This window comes from Pan troglodytes, chromosome 6 (genome assembly GCF_028858775.2).
Source record: "Pan troglodytes isolate AG18354 chromosome 6, NHGRI_mPanTro3-v2.0_pri, whole genome shotgun sequence".
Classification (NCBI taxonomy): Eukaryota; Metazoa; Chordata; class Mammalia; order Primates; family Hominidae; genus Pan; species Pan troglodytes.
The window spans coordinates 101,700,420-101,718,495 of NC_072404.2; the positions used below are offsets into that span (position 1 = coordinate 101,700,420).

At 35.1% G+C, this 18,076-nt stretch overlaps 1 protein-coding gene across 3 annotated transcripts in view; it reads left to right on the forward strand.

The window, feature by feature from the left end:
* The window catches only part of ANKIB1 (ankyrin repeat and IBR domain containing 1), a 267,100-nt gene that overhangs the window by 189,942 nt on the left and 59,082 nt on the right, over window positions 1-18,076 (forward strand). For all 3 annotated transcript variants that reach the window (XM_054655962.2, XM_016945131.4, XM_016945132.4), the window contains one exon: window positions 3,518-3,635. In XM_054655962.2, coding sequence (XP_054511937.1) covers window positions 3,518-3,635 — 118 coding nt within the window. The remainder of the gene's footprint in view (window positions 1-3,517; window positions 3,636-18,076) is intronic.

An 18,076-nucleotide genomic window follows, 5' to 3' on the forward strand; every position in this document is an offset into this window, starting at 1 on the left:
TCACTGTGTTGCCCAGGCTGTAGCACAGTAGTGCGATCTCAGCTCACTGGAGCCTCCACCTCCCAGGTTCAAGCCATTCTCCTGCCTGAGCCTCCCAAGTAGCTGGGATTACAGGCGCCCACTGCCACACCTGGCTAATTTTTGTATTTTTAGTAGAGACAGGGTTTCACCGTGTTGACCATGCTGGTCTTGAACTTGTGACCTCATGTGATCCACCCACCTCGGCCTCCCAAAGTGCTGGGATTACAGGCGTGAGCCACCATGCCTGGCCCCCTTGAATTTTTAAAAACATCACTGCTTTCTTTAAAACTTATATTTGTACCTTCTACTTTGACCCTGGTTGACGTCTGGATTATTTTGCCTATGCTGGTGATTTTACATGGCCTGCTGTGTGATTGTATTAAGTCATATGTTTAGCTACTTTCAAAAATTTATGTTCTGAAGGTGAAATGTATATTTCAGCTGAGTTTTAATTTAGTTAATGATCTGGACAGTGTATATTTCTATAACTTCTTAATTTAGTCTTTTCCTTCAAATAATTAAACTATACATGGGTAAAATCCACTTCTTATTTCCATCATTCAACAAAACTGAGTGACTGCTAGACACTGTTTTAGATGCTTGGAGGAACAAAGATAAGTGACTACACTCTAGGTGTTTACGTTCCAACAGGGAGAGAGAAACACACAAATAAGTTTAAAAGTAAGTGAACATGTAATTTTGGAGAGTGGGAACTGCTATAAAGAGATTTCTTAAATGAGGTATTTATGTGATGGCTAGGAAGAGTGTGTTCAATTTATTTAAACACCAAAGGGAGAACAGAAAAATTAGCGAGTATTAGACCTAGGTTGGGGTCAGATTCTGTAGGAGCAGGACTGTGTGACTACATCTGAGTGTATGGAGGGAAAAGTGGGCAATATGCTGCTATGAAAGCCCATCTAAAGAATCATCCTTCCCTTCCCCACTCTTAGTCTATATAACTTAAAAAGGCTCAACGTTCTTTTTCTGGCAAGAAACTCATGCTGGACATTGCTGGCTACATTAGTTAGCAGGTTTAACCTGCTCTTCTCTGCAGAAGCTGCTGGGTTTCTGTTACTTCAGAGTACAGCTCAGGGTAGCCTAGGTCTTGATGCCCAGGCAAGAACTGCTGAATAAGGAGAGAGGAAGCTGAAATGAAGGGAAAGGTCAAAGAATCCTAAAAACTTTCCTGGCTATTTTTTCCACCCTCCCTCCCAAGCTAAGCTCATGGATCAGCTAATGAGAGATTGCTGTTAAAGGGAATTAGAAATATCCTTTCTCCCTGAGCATCTAAACATCTTTTAAACTTTTAACAGTTACAGTTACTTTTGGGTAAATAAGTGCCTATTCTTTTTTTTTTCTTTTAACAATAAACATGTTTTACCAATAGGGAGGGGAGGCTGTTTTCCTTGTGAAAAAAATAAAAACAAATACTTTCATAACTTCTTTATGTGACAGCCTTTCTGAAATAATTTTTGAAGAGAACTATTTTATGATAATATCAAGGTAGTGCAGTTTGTATAATAGGCTGTTTCACAATTTTTCAATGGTCTTTTGGTAGCAGTAGTATGCACTAATGCAAAAGAGGTAATTTTATTCACGTTTCTTTTTAATTTAGTTTTCTTTTTCTTTCTTTATGTCAGTACTGACTGCTTTGAAGGTTATTGCTGGTTTGTTTAGTCTGAAAATGGAAGCAGTTTATCTTTGCAACAGGAAAGAGAAAGGTACTTTCATTTTAATCTGTCTTGCAGAAGAAAAGTAGTGCCCACTTGGGACTGAGCAATGTGTTGAAATGCTTCACATGACCTAATTACAGTTCTGTTGTGAAGATTCAGAGTGGATATATGTTCATGAAGGCAGTATGTCTTTGTCCTTTAAGAATTATTTTTCTTCCACTGTTACCTATTGAAGTTTAAAACTGCGTGCATTTTAAAAAACTGGATCTATGCAGATTGTTTCATATTATCCCTTCTTTCTTAATTTACCTAAAATTAAATCTTCACATATATCATGTCAGAACTGCAAGCAAAGCTAATTTTCCCCTATAAGTTACTTGCACTGTCATTCTGTAGATAACACTAATCTGGAGAATCATGATTAAATTCACCATTTTCTCTCTCCCTATTTGGTTCAACGTAAATGAAGTCGAATGATGGCTAACCTGAAAAAGAACATTTAGGATATAAGACCAGGAAATACACAGTTGCCACCATTAGAAATATCAAGAAATATTCACTGTCATTTCTGAGGCAAGGAGAGGTACTCAGAATCCCAAGTCTGGATTTGGAATACATTTTCTAGAAGCAATGTATGACTTCTGTACTGGAATGAGTAGTACTAATTTAACCATTAAAGAGTTTATTAGGTTTTTGTAGGAGAACTCATGTTTCATAAATTAGCTTAAAAGAAAATTGTATGTGATAGTTTGGGGCTTTTCTAAAGATAATTTGGATTAAATTGCAGTGCCTCTTTCTCTCTTATTTAATAGTATTCCTGTATAGAAAAGTTTTGGTTAACTTTCCTTTAAAAAAAAAAAAATGAGATCTTACTATGTTGCCCAGGCTACACTGCAGTGGCTATTCACCGGCATGTTTATAGCACACTACAGCATCAAACTCCTGGGCTCAAGTGATCCTCCTACTTCTCAGCCTCCCTGGTAGCTGAGACTATGGGCATTCACCAAGTTCTGCTCCATTTCTTTTACATTGATAGAATACCCAAAATTGTGCCTAAATGAACATACATATTCATACCCAGTTGATTTGCAGAAAGAACAGACTGGACAATAATACCCAAGAACTTGAATAATGATTATTGCTTAATGGTGGAATTATAGGTTTTTATTTCTAATACTTTTTGTATAATCCAAAATTTTTAAACTGTAAGATAAGATGGTCTTGCCATTATACTATGATATTTTATTTTTAGAATGATAAGGTACATGAGTCCCAGTATCTGCTTTACAGCATGAAAGAGACTTGTGAAAAGGCAGTTTGAAGTCCATGATAGTGGAGCATTAAAAAAGCCTTTTGAACTTTAATAACCAAATTTAAATAGGAAGATTTTAAATGATAATCATGTACAGTCATCCCTCAGTATCCTTGGGGATTGGTTTCAGGACCCTCGTGGATACCAAAACCCACAGATACTCAAGTCCCTTATGTAAAATGGGGTAGTATTTGCATATAACGTATGCACATCCTCCCATATACTTTAAATCATCTCTAGGTTAGTTATTAACTAGTACAATGCAAATAATATGTAATTAGTTGTTATACTGTGTTATTTAAGGAATAATGACAAGAAGAAAAGTCTGTGCATGTTTAGTATAGACACAACCTTTTTTTTTTTTTCCCAAATGTTTTCAATCCACAGTTGATCCAATCCGTGGAATGTGGAACCGTGGATACATTGGACTGACTATATATTGTTTATAGGCATTTTGATAACTTCCTATGAGTATAATGCCCATTTAACTTTATTTTTTTTCTTTTCAAAGCCATATGAAGGATTAAGGCCTCAGGATCTTCGTAGACTAAAAGATATGCTTATTGTGGAAACTGCAGACATGCTTCAGGCTCCTCTCTTTACTGCTGAAGCTTTACTTCGAGCTCATGGTAATGAAAGAAATGTCTTATGCTTCTAAGAACATGAGTAACTTTTGAAACTTCTGAGTTTTTAAAAGGGCTATTTTTGTATTTGAATACAGAACAAAATGGTTTGTTAAAAAAGCCTAAGTTGTGTTTTGTGCAGTTGTTACTTCTATACTCAGTTCCTCATAACATCTTGTATTTTGAAGTATAAATTGGCATATATCTAAGAGGAGACACTGGAAAATTCTTTTTAGAAATTGAGCTACTAAAGCAAATTATAGAATGTCTAATTTTAGAAATATGTCTAATTTGAGTGAGATTGAGCATTGAAATCCATAGTCCTAGCCCTGGTTTTGACATTAATTTTTGCTGAAGTCATTCAAGTATAAAATTATGGTAGTTCAATTAAATACCTAAGAATTGTGCTATTAGTATTGTCAGTTGTATTTATTTTATATAGTAGCTATTTCTCCCCATGAAGTGCACAAAGTGAAGTTAAAGGGTCACCTTGGAAATATATTGTCCCTTTTAAGGGTGGTTTTCTTGTTTTTTTGTTTTGTTTTGTTTTTTAGACATAACTAACTTTATATAAGAAAATTTTCCTAAGTGCTCAGTTTAAGTTCTCTATAATCCTTATGACAGGCATTCTGGGAGCTCTCACATGCTGGATTGGATCTTCTCATTGCCCACATGATATATGACATTTTGGCTGGTTTCATAGAAAAGTATTTTCTGGTTTAAAAATATTCTTAAAAAGATAAAGGTAAATGCAGGATTTAAAAAATAAAAACTAAAAATACATTTAGAAAGAAAAGTAAATGGCTATTCTATTCCAGTCATTTTGAGGCCCTAGCTGGCTATTTTAACTATAAATCTTTATGATCTATACTAAAATAGAATGCCACCTTCCAAAATTTTTATATAATCTTTTGATCAGAAGAAAATGTAAAACTCCCTATTTTATCATTCATTGATCACCACTGTTAATAATGTGGTATACAACTCTCCAGAATCACTACCAAAAAAACATATATATGGAATATATATATTATATATAAAACATATAATATATATATACACACACACAAACACACTTTTTTTTTTTTTTTGAGACAGAGTCTTGCTCTGTTGCCCAGGCTGGAGTGCAGTGGTGTGATCTTGGCTCACTACAACCTCTGCCTTCCAGGTTCAAGCAATTCTCATGCCTCAGCCTCCTGAGTAGCTGGGATTACAGGTGCACACCACCACACCCGGCTAATTTTTGTATTTTTAGTAGAGACAAGGTTCCATCATGTTGGCCAGGCTGGTCTCTAACTCCCAATCTAGGTGATCCACCCCCTCGCCCTCCCAGAGTGCTGGGATTACAGGCGTGAGTCACCGCACCCAGCCTACCTTCAATATCGATGTTTCTGACAGTTCTACAATTGCCATTCTTTTCCCACCTTATATACCTGTAGCTCTTAAATTTTAATGTAAATAAGAATTGCCTGGGAAACTAAATGGAGATTCCTAGGAATAACCCCAGAGAATCTAAGTCATTAGGTCTAGTGTAAGGCCCAAAAATATGTGTTGTGAACAAGTCTACCAAGTGGACCATTCTCTGAGAAACATTGCTGTGCATATTTATCTCATAAAATCAGTAGCTTCAAAAACCACCTAAACAATAAAGATTATGTCTACATTCTGACTTTAATCAAGTATTCTACTGTATTTCTAAAAGCCTATTATTTCTCACAATCTATGGATGATCACAGCTGGACTCATCATTTCTCCCATTGTATTGATTAGTGGGCAGCAATATTCACCTAATTTTCCTAGCCAGAAACTTGAAAGTCATATTTTAGTCCTCTGTCTCTCTTATATTTGACCACAGTCCCATTATTTCTCTTTCTAATTATCTTTCAGCCTCCCTTCACTCTCCCTAGCTCTTTGAATTCCACTGCCACTGACTTAAGGCTGTCATTACTTTTCATCTAAATTGAAGTACCCAGAGTCCTAGTCTCCAGTTTTACCATTCTTCTTTCACCCAACTAATTTCTCATACTGCCACTATTGTGTTCTTTTAAAATGGAAACCTGAGCATGTCATTCCCCTGCTGAAAACCCTTCACTGGCTTGCTACAGACTTAAAATCATCCAAAATTTTTGGTAGACTTTATGACATAATCTTTACCTGGACTGTCAGTCTTCCCATTTCTTTCCCTTTACCACTCCGAATTGTCCTTAGACATCATTTCTTCTAGGAAACCTTTCCTGAGTGTGTCTTCCGAAGTCTCAGTTGGGACCCATATAATGGGTCTATTCCTATTTTATTCCATGCATATATGTGTCATACACTTAGAATGGAATATTGTAATCTCTTTATTTGCTTCTTTTCTTTTATATTAACCTTGAAGCTCCTTGAAATGGCAGCTTTTAATTTTTATTGTTTCTGTAATACCTAATATATATTAATCACTCAGAAAACAGTTTTGTAATGAATAGATAATATGCCAAAAATGTTTTTTTATATTTTTTGAAAATCAGTGTTTTTGTTGTAAAATTACATTTTTTATTGCCATGTTTATAAACTTCAAAGTAAATTCTATAGAAAAAAATTTAGACCTGAGTAAAAAAATTAAATTTAGAAATTCTGAATAGTTTTTGAAAACAAAATATTTTTGGCCGGGCGCAGTGGCTCATGCCTGTAATCACAGCACTTTGGGAGGCCGAGGCGGGCGGATCATGAGGTCAGGAGATCGAGACTATCCTGGCTAACATGCTGAAACCCCGTCTCTACTAAAAATACAAAAAATTAGCAGGGCGTGGTGGTGGGCGCCTGTAGTCCCAGCTACTTAGGAGGCTGAGGCAGGAGAATGGCATGAACCCGGGAGGTGGAGCTTGCAGTGAGTGGAGATTGTGCTACTGCACTCCAGCCTGGGCGACAGAGCGAGACTCTGTCTCAAAACAAAAACAAAAACAAAAAACAAAATATTTTCTTTTTAGCCCATAATAATGCTTAATAGTCATAATGTAAAAAACTTGTACAGAAACACAAAATACTTTAAATTGTGTTTCATTATGTTAGGGTTCATAGCACCAGAAGGTATACTCTGTCCATTGCTTGAGATTTTTAAAATGCAAGGTCTGCATTTAAATATAATGTAGAGCTGGCAGAAAAGTAGAAGCTGTTCGTCAGTGGGGAGCCAATGCGTCATAGTTGTACTGGTTAGGGTAGGCTGCTGCTGAACAAAAATGTAGGATTAAATACAGTAAACGTTTCTTAATCATGTAATAGTCCAAAGCATTTCCATTTAGATTAGGTAGGATGTGGACTCTGGTCAGGGACTGTGACTGACTGGAACTGGAACATTGCCATCTTAAACAACATCACTTTTTTTTTTTTTTTTTTTTTTTTGAGACAGTCTAACTCTGTCAACCCAGGCTGGAGTGCAGTGGCATGATCTTGGCTTACTGCAACCTCTGCCTCCTGGGTTCAAGCGATTCTCTTGCCTCAGCCTCCCGAGTAGCTGGGATTACAGGTGCACACCACCATGCCTGGCTAATTTTTGTATTTTTAGTAGAGATGGGGTTTCACCAGATGGGGTTTGGCCAGGCTGGTCTGGAACTCCTGACCTCAAGTGATCCGCCTGCCTCGGCCTCCCAGAGTGTTGGGATTACAGGCATGAGCCACCGTGCCTGGCCAACAACATCACTTCTGAGGTTGTCCTGGGGATTATCTAGGCCTACTAGTTACAGTAGCCAGCTAGTCAGAAAGAGAAAAGAGCCTGAAGGAACAATTGTGGAAAGTTTTATGAGCCACTCCTGGAAGTGGCATATGTCACTCCTGTACGTATTTCATTCATTGACCAGAATTCAGTCACATGGCCACACCTCACTGTCACGTGGCCATACCTAACTGCAAACAAAAAAAATGTGTCTACACTATAGCATTTTTGTATACAGATAGCCATCTTTGCCAAAAGTCTCTACATTCAGCCAAATCATATAGTGTTCATAACTCTTAAGCTATAGTATCATATAGAATCTAACTTAACCTATAATTTCACCATAATTAAAAGAAACATTTTTATCCCTATTTTTTACACATCGTATCGTTAAATATTATTAAATGATCAACTCTGTTTTTACTCCATTGATATTTCCCTAAATTACTTGTTTTATAATAAGATGAAACCCAACTGAATTTTCATGCTTGGCATTGATAACTTACTAAAAGCATTGTTCTGTATTTCATTCCCCTATTAGGGCATAAAATAGAGGCTAATTCAGGTTTTTAAGTGAGCATCTCTTCTCTGTTGTTTAGGTAGTATCAATGACATTTGATAACCAAATAAGATTTACAGAGATAAGTGATGCTTGTGAGTTAGTGCACGTAACTACAGTTTACTATAATTGCTCTTAAAGCCAGGACAGGCTGTGTTTTAGAGCTATTAAACTGAACCATTAGGAAGATTTATAGATTGTATCCTTGATAACATTCATTCATTTTTATACAGGAAAATAGTTTTGAGTATTATACTGTGTTATCAAATATAATCCCAAGGTAATGAAGTTGATGTAGATTAAGCAGACGGCATAAATATTTAGCAGTATTTATTAAATGGAGTTGAATTTTAAGAAGGACTATGTTAGGAATACAAAGGTCATTCTCTGAGTATTTCCCCAGTAATAAAAGTAACTTATGTAATTGAATATTACCTAATGAAAAAATGAATATAATTTACAAAATATGTGACTGAGGCTAATTTGCTTGTGCTTAGAATAAAATTATATTGAAGCATTATTTTTAACTCCTTTGGAGGTTCATCATCTTCCAAGCAATTAAACATTCCTGTTCCCACATCTTCTCTTCTCATTCTGTTCTCTTCCTGGGAAATGTTACCTTCTCCCAAGACTTTTGGAAATAATACATTTCTCCCCCCTGGACTAGACCTCTCTTCTGAGCTCCATATTTCATACTGTATGTAATTGCCTATGTGAAAATCCTTCCAGTCTATCTCAAAGCTACCTTAAACTCATCGTGTTTAAAACTAAGATCATGTTCTTGGAACTGAACCTGGTTCTCTGGTGTTCCCTAACTCCGTAGATGGCAGCACCAGCCAACCAACTGGGTATTCGAGGCAGAAACCTGGAACACCAACTTCGACATTTCCTCTCCCATCCTGTCATCACTTAATTGTCAGTTTCACCTCCCCAATCTTAAACTTCTCCCTTTTTCTTCATTTCCACTAGCTGCTATCATCTCTCAACTACACTACAGAAGAAAGTCAGAATAATCTTATCAAATCTAATCATGACAACCTATTCTTCCTATCTCTAGTCCCGATTTTTCATTGACTGCCTATCACTCCTAAACTGAAAATGGAAGTGTTTATTTTTTTTAAATCCTGCATGACTGAGCCCCTGCCTGTTTCTCTAGCCTTATCTCATACAGTGCTTCCCCTCTAGTCCCATGCTATAGCTACACTGACCTTTTTAATTTCACAAGGGTGTTACCCTCCCTCCTGCCACAGGCCTTTGAACATGCTGTATTCTATCTTTCTAGAATGTCTTTCCCTTCCCCTTTTATCTGGTTAACTCCCACTCATCTTTAGATGTCCACTCCATGCCATTTCCCTAGGGATGCCCTCTCTGACCTCCCTGACTCTGGTTTTCTACCTCTCTTTATGGTGTTTCTGACAGTGGTGATTTTTTGGTGGTGTTTATGTGTTTATTTTACTCATGTCTTTCTCCTTACTAGACTGTAAGTTCCATGGAGACAGGAAAGGAATTATGTCTGGTTTTTCCTATCATTGTATCCCCGCTACCTGACATAGTGGATGGGACATAAAAGGTATTCAATAAATATTTGCTAAGGAGTCAGATGTGATAGAATCAAACAAATTTTGCTGAAAAATGTGGTAGAAAAGACTAAAATGTAGCATATTTAATGTCTATCTGTCTTAGTTATATTAGTTGTTTTTACTTTTATTAAAAAGTAGCATAATGGAAATTTTTGAAAAATAATACTATCCTAAGAAAGTTGTTTTTACTTTGTATGCCTCACATTTTTTATATGTGACACATTTTAACACAGTAACCAATTTATTCTTATTAAAGGTCTTCACATAACATGCTAAACATTTTTCAACAGTTATTATAATGACCACTTTTAATGACTATATGTAAGAAAATTGTTTGGATGTGCTAAGCTAAAGCAAATCTGGGAGATGGCACTCATTCTTGCATTCATTTGTGATTACTTTATTCCAAGGATAAATTTTTAAGAGGTAATAGTACTTAATGCTGTTATTATTGAATTCCTTATGTGTTGTAATGCATTACAGAGACTTAAAACAGTTAGAATCAAAATGGGTATAATTATCCTGTATTTTGCTCAGTTAAATAAGTAACATATAATTATCCTGTACTTTGCTCAGTTAAGTAACATCTGGAATTTGAATTCAAGACTTCCTGATTCCAAGGGATAATCTTTGTACTATGTCCCATTGCTAACATTTTGAATGGCAGCAATGAGAAAATTTGAGGAACCATATGGGACATGCATTCCAGATGTAGTATACTATCAGACAGATTCTAGAAAATTATCTTACAAAGAATTGTTTCCTGATTTAGGTATGAAGAAATATTTTTGAAAATAATTTTCAAATAGTAAAATAAATTAAGAGAAGAACAAAGTAAAATAAATAAAAATGAACTTTTCTGTAGTTGTCATTTTCAAACTAAAAATGGCTCTCATGATTTTTATATGACTCTAAAAGTAATAAATATCTATGTGAATGAAAATCCAATAGGGCACAGAGAAAACGTTTATAACAATAGTATGCTTAATCTACATATGATATTTTATAATATACTTTTAAAAATTAATGCATGATATAAAGCTTTTCATATCAATAGCTATATGACTACATAATCTCATTATATAAACATACCATACTCTGTTGCTGTTTGCACCATTTTTTTCTTTTTGCTGTTGTAAACAGTGCTGTGATTAGCATCCTTCAAATATGCCCTTGTGTGCCTATCCATTAATTTACTTAGGGTGAATTTTTAGCAGTAAAATTACAAGTTCAAACAATATGCTCTTAATTAAAACTGTACATTTCTTATTTAAAGTAAAATCCAATGTATTTTCATGTTTCCTGGACATTTGTATTTCTTTTTGTGATTTGTCATTCATATCTTTTTTACTTTTTTTTCTATTGAGGCCAAAAGTTTGTATGTTGTATTTTCTTTATCATTCATTTTAAAATATTTTAAAATTTCTCTTTCTCCATTGCCTTATCTGTTATTTAGAATAATATAGTCTAATTTTCAAATATTTGAGATTTTTCTGGATGTTTTATTGTTTTCACTTCAGTTTTACTGGTTAAGATTTCAGTCTTTTGAAATTTGTTGAGGCTTGTTTAAGCATGTAGTCTGTCTTGATGACTCTATATCATGTGCATTTGACAAGGATGTAATTGTGAAGTTGTTCATCATAGTGTTCTATAAATGTTAATTAAGGTCAGTAGTGTTCTTTAAATTGTCCTTGTTTTTACTAATAAAAATTAAAGACTAGTTCCATCAGTTGATGAGAGAGGGATGTTAAAATTTCTATTTATGAATGTGGATTTGTATATAGCTCCTCCTTAATGGTGTCAATTTGCTTAATCTATTTTGAAACTCTCATATTAGGCTCATATACATTTATAATTATGTCTTTCTGACTCTTTTCTCACCATGAAATGTCCCTTATCTTTTTTTACTATTTTTTCTTTATCTGATACTAATATAGCACTTTGGCTTTTTTATGCTATTTGAATATCTTGTAAATAGCATTTGGTTCAGTTCTTTATCCATTCTGATGGACTGTTTAGTCCATTTACATTTAATGTAATATTGTTGTGGTTGGATTTAGGTCTTCCATTTCACTGTTTGTTTGTTTTCTGTTTGTCTCTTTATTTTTTGTTCTCTGTTCCTCCTTCTCTGCTGTATTTTGAATTAGTTGAATAATCTTGGCATTTGATTTTAATTATCTGTTGGGTTTTTAGCTAATTCTTCTTTGCATTTTATTCTTTAACATGCTGCTTTCTGGGCTGTTGTATATGTTCTTATCATTTTATAGTCTATTTAGCATTAGTGTAGTACCACTTCCCATAAAATGTAAGAATCTTGCAACTATGTATGTACATTGCCCCATCCCTTATGCTATCATTATTATAGTACATAATCATAAATATCACAATGCAGTGTCATAATTTTTGCTTTAAACAGCCATATGTATTTTAAATAAACTAGCTTTTTTCTCTGTTCTTCAGATTGGATCATTTCTGTCTCCAAGTTCACCAAATTTTCCCTCTGATCTCTTTTTTATCTCCTCTAAACTGCTGTTAAGCCAACACAGTAAAAATTTTTTTTAGAATTGTTTTTCAGTTCTAGAATTTACACTCGGTTCTTTTTTATGGCTTTCATTTATTTACTTAGTTTTCCTGGCCTTTTGTACTTTACAAACTATTTTCTTTATGTTCTTGATCATAAAGTTATTTAAATCCATGGTGATTACTAATTCCAATATATGGATTACCTCAAGGTTGGTGTCCACTGTTGCATTTTCTGACATTTTCCAGTTTTTCCACATGTCTAGTAATTTGGAATTGGATCTTAGACAATTAGAGTATATTGCTGTAGGCATTATATGTAGGCTTCAGTTTGAGATTTGGAGAGTCTACATCCAGAATCTGTGCTTCCTGTGGCTCTCTCCTTTCTAGGATATCCTCCCTCATGTCCAAAGTGCTCTGGTCACCCTGAATCTAATCTCAGGTTCTTAAGCTAGTAAAATTTCAAGTTTCTGTCGTTGTGCCAAATGTTGTCTGCCCACAGAGAAAAACTTGTACAAATAGAAACTCAAACAGTGCTTTTTCATTTTGTCAGACATTAACTCCCCTCCAATTTCTGCCTGCTTTTGGTTGCTCTCTAGTGTCCTCAGATAGTTGTGGTTTATATTTTGTCCAATATTTGTAGCTGTTATCTGTAGGAGAGTTGGTGTGATAGTAGCTACTTTACCTTTATCAGAAGTAGAACTCTGTTATATTCAGTTTCCCTTATGGTTTTCTTAAGATTACCAGGAGGGCTATCCTATCATTTGTAAATAATGATAATTGTTCCTGCAGCTTTCCCATATCTTTTATCTGGTTTAATTACATTGGCTAGCACTCCTATGTAACATTATAAGTGATGCTTATTATTTTCTTGGCTTAAGTGGAAATTCATTCAGTCACCAATTCGTCCTTTACTGTGTACTAAGCAGTAAACTTTGAGAATTCCAAATGGAGAAGTTGTCTAGAGCTCAGAATCATTTAAGCAGGAAATAGATTGTTGCGATGCATCAGTGAATAGATAATTGAAATTCTGAGAATGGCTTTTGTGTTTTAAATTAAGAATTAGGCTATTGGTTTGAAAGAGATTCTGTTTATCGTGTTAAAACAGTATCTTTTTCTTACTATTTAAGAGCTCTCTTTTTAAAAATTCAGGAGTAATTTTTTAGATTGTCTTACTTTTTCCAGATCTTTTTTAAAAATGATAATACTGATTTTCTTCTTTGATACATTGGTATTATAAATTTCTTTCCTAATGTTCAACTGTTCTTATATTCCAGGAATAAGGCATACTTGGGCTTGGGGTATATGTTATGCATATTTCATTTCCTATTAATGACATTTTATGTATATTTTGACATTATAATACAGTAAATACTGTCTTAACCCACATCAACTTAACTTTCAGGATTCTCTTTGTCAAACAGACTGAATGCTTCTGTCTAGGGGGCTCCTTTTCAGAATTGCCATGCACCTGGCTTGAATTGCATGCCAATTAACAAACCTGATTATCTCAGTTGTACACCTTGTTGTAATTACATAATATAATGGAATGGTACTGATAAAATATGAGTAAATAGTTATTTATTGAAATCTTAGTTGGAGGCTTTGGAAAGCCTTGATAAAGGCAAGTTCATTTTAAAATTTTTCTGACTAAATTATGCGTGAGTGAAATAACTGAAAAAAAGGGAGGAGATCATAAAAATCTAGGCCTTTACATTCATATTGCTATCTGAATGTGTTTTAAATCTTAATCTAAGAAAATAACAATGAGAAATGGATAATGTTTTGTGGGTGTAGTTTAGGCAAGAAATAGGAAATAGAAGGAGAACGGTAAGTCAAAGAAAAGGGCTTGGCCCTACATAAAAAAGATTATTAAGGCTAGGTGTAGTGGCTCAGGTCTGTAATTTTAGCACTTGGGGAGCCAAGGCGGGAAGATCACCTGAGCTCAGGAGTTCCAGACATACTTGGGCAACATAGTGAGACCTTGTCTCTACAAAAAAATTTAAAAAAAAAAAAAAAATCTGGGCATGGGGGCATATGCCTGTAAGTCCCAGCTACTCAGGAGGCTGAGGTAGGAGGATCACTTGAACCCAGGAAGCCAAGGCTGCAGTGAGCCATTGATCACCCCACTGCACTCTAGGCTGGGTGACAGAGCTAGTCTTTGCCTCAAAAAAAATAAAAATTAAAAAAAATTAGGAAATTAATATATATGTTTTATTAAATGTTTGAGTTATGTGTATATAATTGTTTTTAATAATTCTGCATTTTATATATTCTGCATTTTACATGTCCAGTTATTTGTGCTGATAATGTCAAGATTTGCTTTATAAATAAGGTTAGGTTTTGGCATTTCAGGTTTTTATAATAGCTTTTTAAAAATATCTATGTGACTTGGCCGGGTGTGGTGGCTCACGCCTGTAATCCCAGCACTTTGGGAGGCCAAGGCGGGCAGATGACCTGAGGTCAGGAGTTCAAGACCAGCCTGGCCAACATGGTGAAACCCCATCTCTACTAAAAATACAAAAATTAGCTGGGCGTGGTGGTGGGCGCCTGTAATCCCAGCTACTTGGGAGGCTGAGGCAGGAGAATTGCTTGAACCTGGGAGGCAGAGGTTGCAGTGAGCTGAGATCGCACCACTGCACTCCAGCCTGGGCGACAGAGTGAGACTCCATCTCAAAAAAAAAAAAAAAAAAAAAAAATATATATATATATATATATGAATCTTCCTTTTTTCTTTATGCTTATGCAAGGACACAAGAATTAATTTCTACTTGAATTTTCTTTTTTTTTTTTTTGAGACTGAGTCTTGCTCTGTCACCTAGGCTAGAGTGTAGTGGCACTATCTCTGCTCACTGCAAGCTCCATCTCCTGGGTTCATGCCATTCTCCTGCCTCAGCCTCCCGAGTAACTGGGACAACAGGCACCTGCCACCACGCCTGGCTAATTTTTTTGTATTTTTAGTAGCGATGGGGTTTCACTGTGTTAGCCAGGACGGTCTTGATCTCCTGACCTGGTGATCCGCCCACCTTGGCCTCCCAAAGTGCTGGGATTACAGGCGTGAGCCACCGCACCTGGCCAAAAATTTTTCAAAGTTTGCTTATGAAACCATGTGAACCCTATACTTTTTAAATAAATAATTACTGTATTCTTCAGTTTCTCCCAATGTTATTAGTCTGCTTAGAATTACTACCTTTTCATGAGTTCTTCAGCTGTAATCATTTACAATTTCCTGGAATATTATCTACTTCAGTTAGATTTAAATAATAGGAGCATGTGGTTTTATATTCATTTGTTCGTTCAACAGATTTCTATTGAATATACACTTTGAACTAGGCACTAGGCTGAGTAATGGAGATAAAATCGATTGCAATATAGGTACAAGCTCTGCCCTTAAATAAGTTTACAGTTTGAAAGACATTCCATCTTGTCACAGTTCTTTTAATTTTCTCTCTACATATAGCTGTATCTTATTTTCAATTTCAGTGTGTATACGCTGAGTTTTCCCGATTGCCTTGGTTTTTATTTTTAGTTCTTAGATTTTTGTCTTTTTTTCCTGCAGTTTATAGATTGTCTATCATTTTTTCTATCAATAGTTTCTAACATTTAATTTCTACTTTGCCTTTATCACCTTCTTCCTTTTCTTGAGTTTGGTTGGTTGTAGGGTTTTTTTTTTTTAATGATGGCTCAATTACATGTATTATCTTAATCAGAAAATTCTAGTTTTTTTGGTAAGTGTTTTCTTTACTTTTCCTTTGAAGTGTTTTTTCTCCCTTGGCCTTAAAGAACATTAATTTGTGTCTCAAATGGGACCATTCTCTTTATTTGGCCACTGAATTTTTTTTTAAATGATGGCTTTGTTTGTCCCAAGAAATCTTTTGTGCTAATCCTGATTCTCTGTAATCCAGCTGTCTTTCTGCAGCTGTTTCTCTGAACTCTGAGCCCAACCTTGGGTCTAAGTAAGACTACCTGTTCAGCTCTTCCTCAGTTTCCTGAGGGTCACAGAGATCAGGTGTGCTCATTCAGTTCCAGTGAAAGGAATTAGCCTTACCAGAAAAGAGAACACGCTGTAAGCCACTGTAATTCAGTCAGCATGGCACTTGTTCAAATCTAGACAAATAGACCATTGAAACAGAATAGTAAATCCAATTTACAGTATTTGGGAATATAATTTATGTAAAGATGACATTATAGATCAGTGGGGAAAGGATATATAATTCATTAAATGGCCCTAATATGACTGGCCATTGGAATACCAAGAAAAAAAAAGGATGAGGGATATAAAGTCAATTCATCAATTTGTCTAGGAGACTTACATGTAAATCTAAGGACAGAGAAAAACCTCTGAGTTTCTAAGACAAGAAAGCTAAAGAAGAGATAGACATATTAAAGTATACTGGATTTTTAAATGTTTGTTGTAAGTATACCATAAACAAAGTCAGGAAAAATAATTTTGATTTGGAAACAATATTAGCTAATGTTTATTGTATACAAAAGCCTTCTTTAAATTGACAAGAAATTGGTAAATACCCCAGTGCCAAAATGGTGAAAAGATATGGATAGGTAATTCATAGAAGAGCACGTCCAAATGGCCAACAAACACATCAAAAAATGTTTGAATACATCCATTGTGAAGAAAATGCAAATTAAAATAACACTGAACTATAAGTTTATAAATGTTTAAAAGAACTGTAACACCCATTGCTGTAGAAGAAACTGGTAAGGTTCCTCATTGCTGACAGAAGTAAAAACTGTTATAACCTGCCAGGCTTGGTGGCTCATGCCTGTAATCCCAGCACTTTGTGAGGCCGAGGTGGGCAGATCACTTGAGGTCGGGAGTTTGAGACCAGCCTGGGCAACATGGTGAAACCCTGTCTCTACTAAAAAATATGTATAAAACTTAGCCTGGAGTGGTGGCACATGCCTGTAGTCCCAGCTATTTGGGAGGCTGAGGCACGAGAATCTCTTGAACCCAGGAGGCAGAGGCTGCAGTGAGCCAAGATCATGCCATTGCACTCCAGCCTGGGTGACAAAGCGAGACCCTGTCTCAAAAAAAAAAAAAAAAAAAATTTGTCATAACCTTTTTGGAAAGCCATCTAGCATTTTCTTTTAAAAACACGATGGGCCTTAGACTCATTAGTCTCATTCCAGGGAATTTATACCAAGGAAATACCAATATAAACATGAATATATACTTATAACTGCACTGATGCAGATTGCAACCTCATTGTTGTGGCAAAAAAAAAAAAAACTGTAAACAAAGTAGGGGGATATTTGAATAAATCATGATACACAAATTGTTTCACACAGTGGATTAATATGTAGTCATTAAGAAGAAGGAAATAATGTTAAACTAGTTTACTTGGAGAGATTTTCCAGTTGATTAAGTGGGAAAAGGAGATAAAGTTTATATGATATTCTACCTATGTAAAATAATCACCAGAAAAACTCTGTATATACACAGATAGTCCCTGACTTAGGATGGTTTGACTTACAATTTTTTGACTTATAATGGTGCTAACTCAATATGCATTCAGTAGAAACCATACTACTCTTGAGATGCTAGGCGACAGTAGTGAGCCATAGCTCCTAGTTAACCACACATTTTCAACTTATCATATTTTCAGTTTACAGTGGATTTATCAGGACTTAACCCCATCGTAAGTCAAGGAGCATCTATATTTACATACGTACTTGTTTATTTTCCCTACCTGGAAATATACTCCTTCTATTTTCATTGCATGTCAAAGTCATATTTATCCTGTTAAACTGCCAAATACATCGGCTTAATATAGTTGAAAAAAAAAAAACCTCGTGTAGAAAATTTCCAGTTATTTGTATTTAAGCTATAAAATTTTATAGAATGTGCCTACAGTGAATAATTTACCCTTTAGTCTTCTCAGAAATAGTGTGTGATCATGGGACGAACACAGGCTTTGGAATCACAGAAATTGGTTTCAAATCTCTGTGTGAGCTTGGACAAGTTATATAACTTCCTTCAGTCTTGATTTCTTCGCCTAAATAATAATTGAAAAGTTTGCTGGGAGGAATAAATGAAATTATGTAAAACACCTAGCAAAGTAATTGAATGTATTAGTTTGTT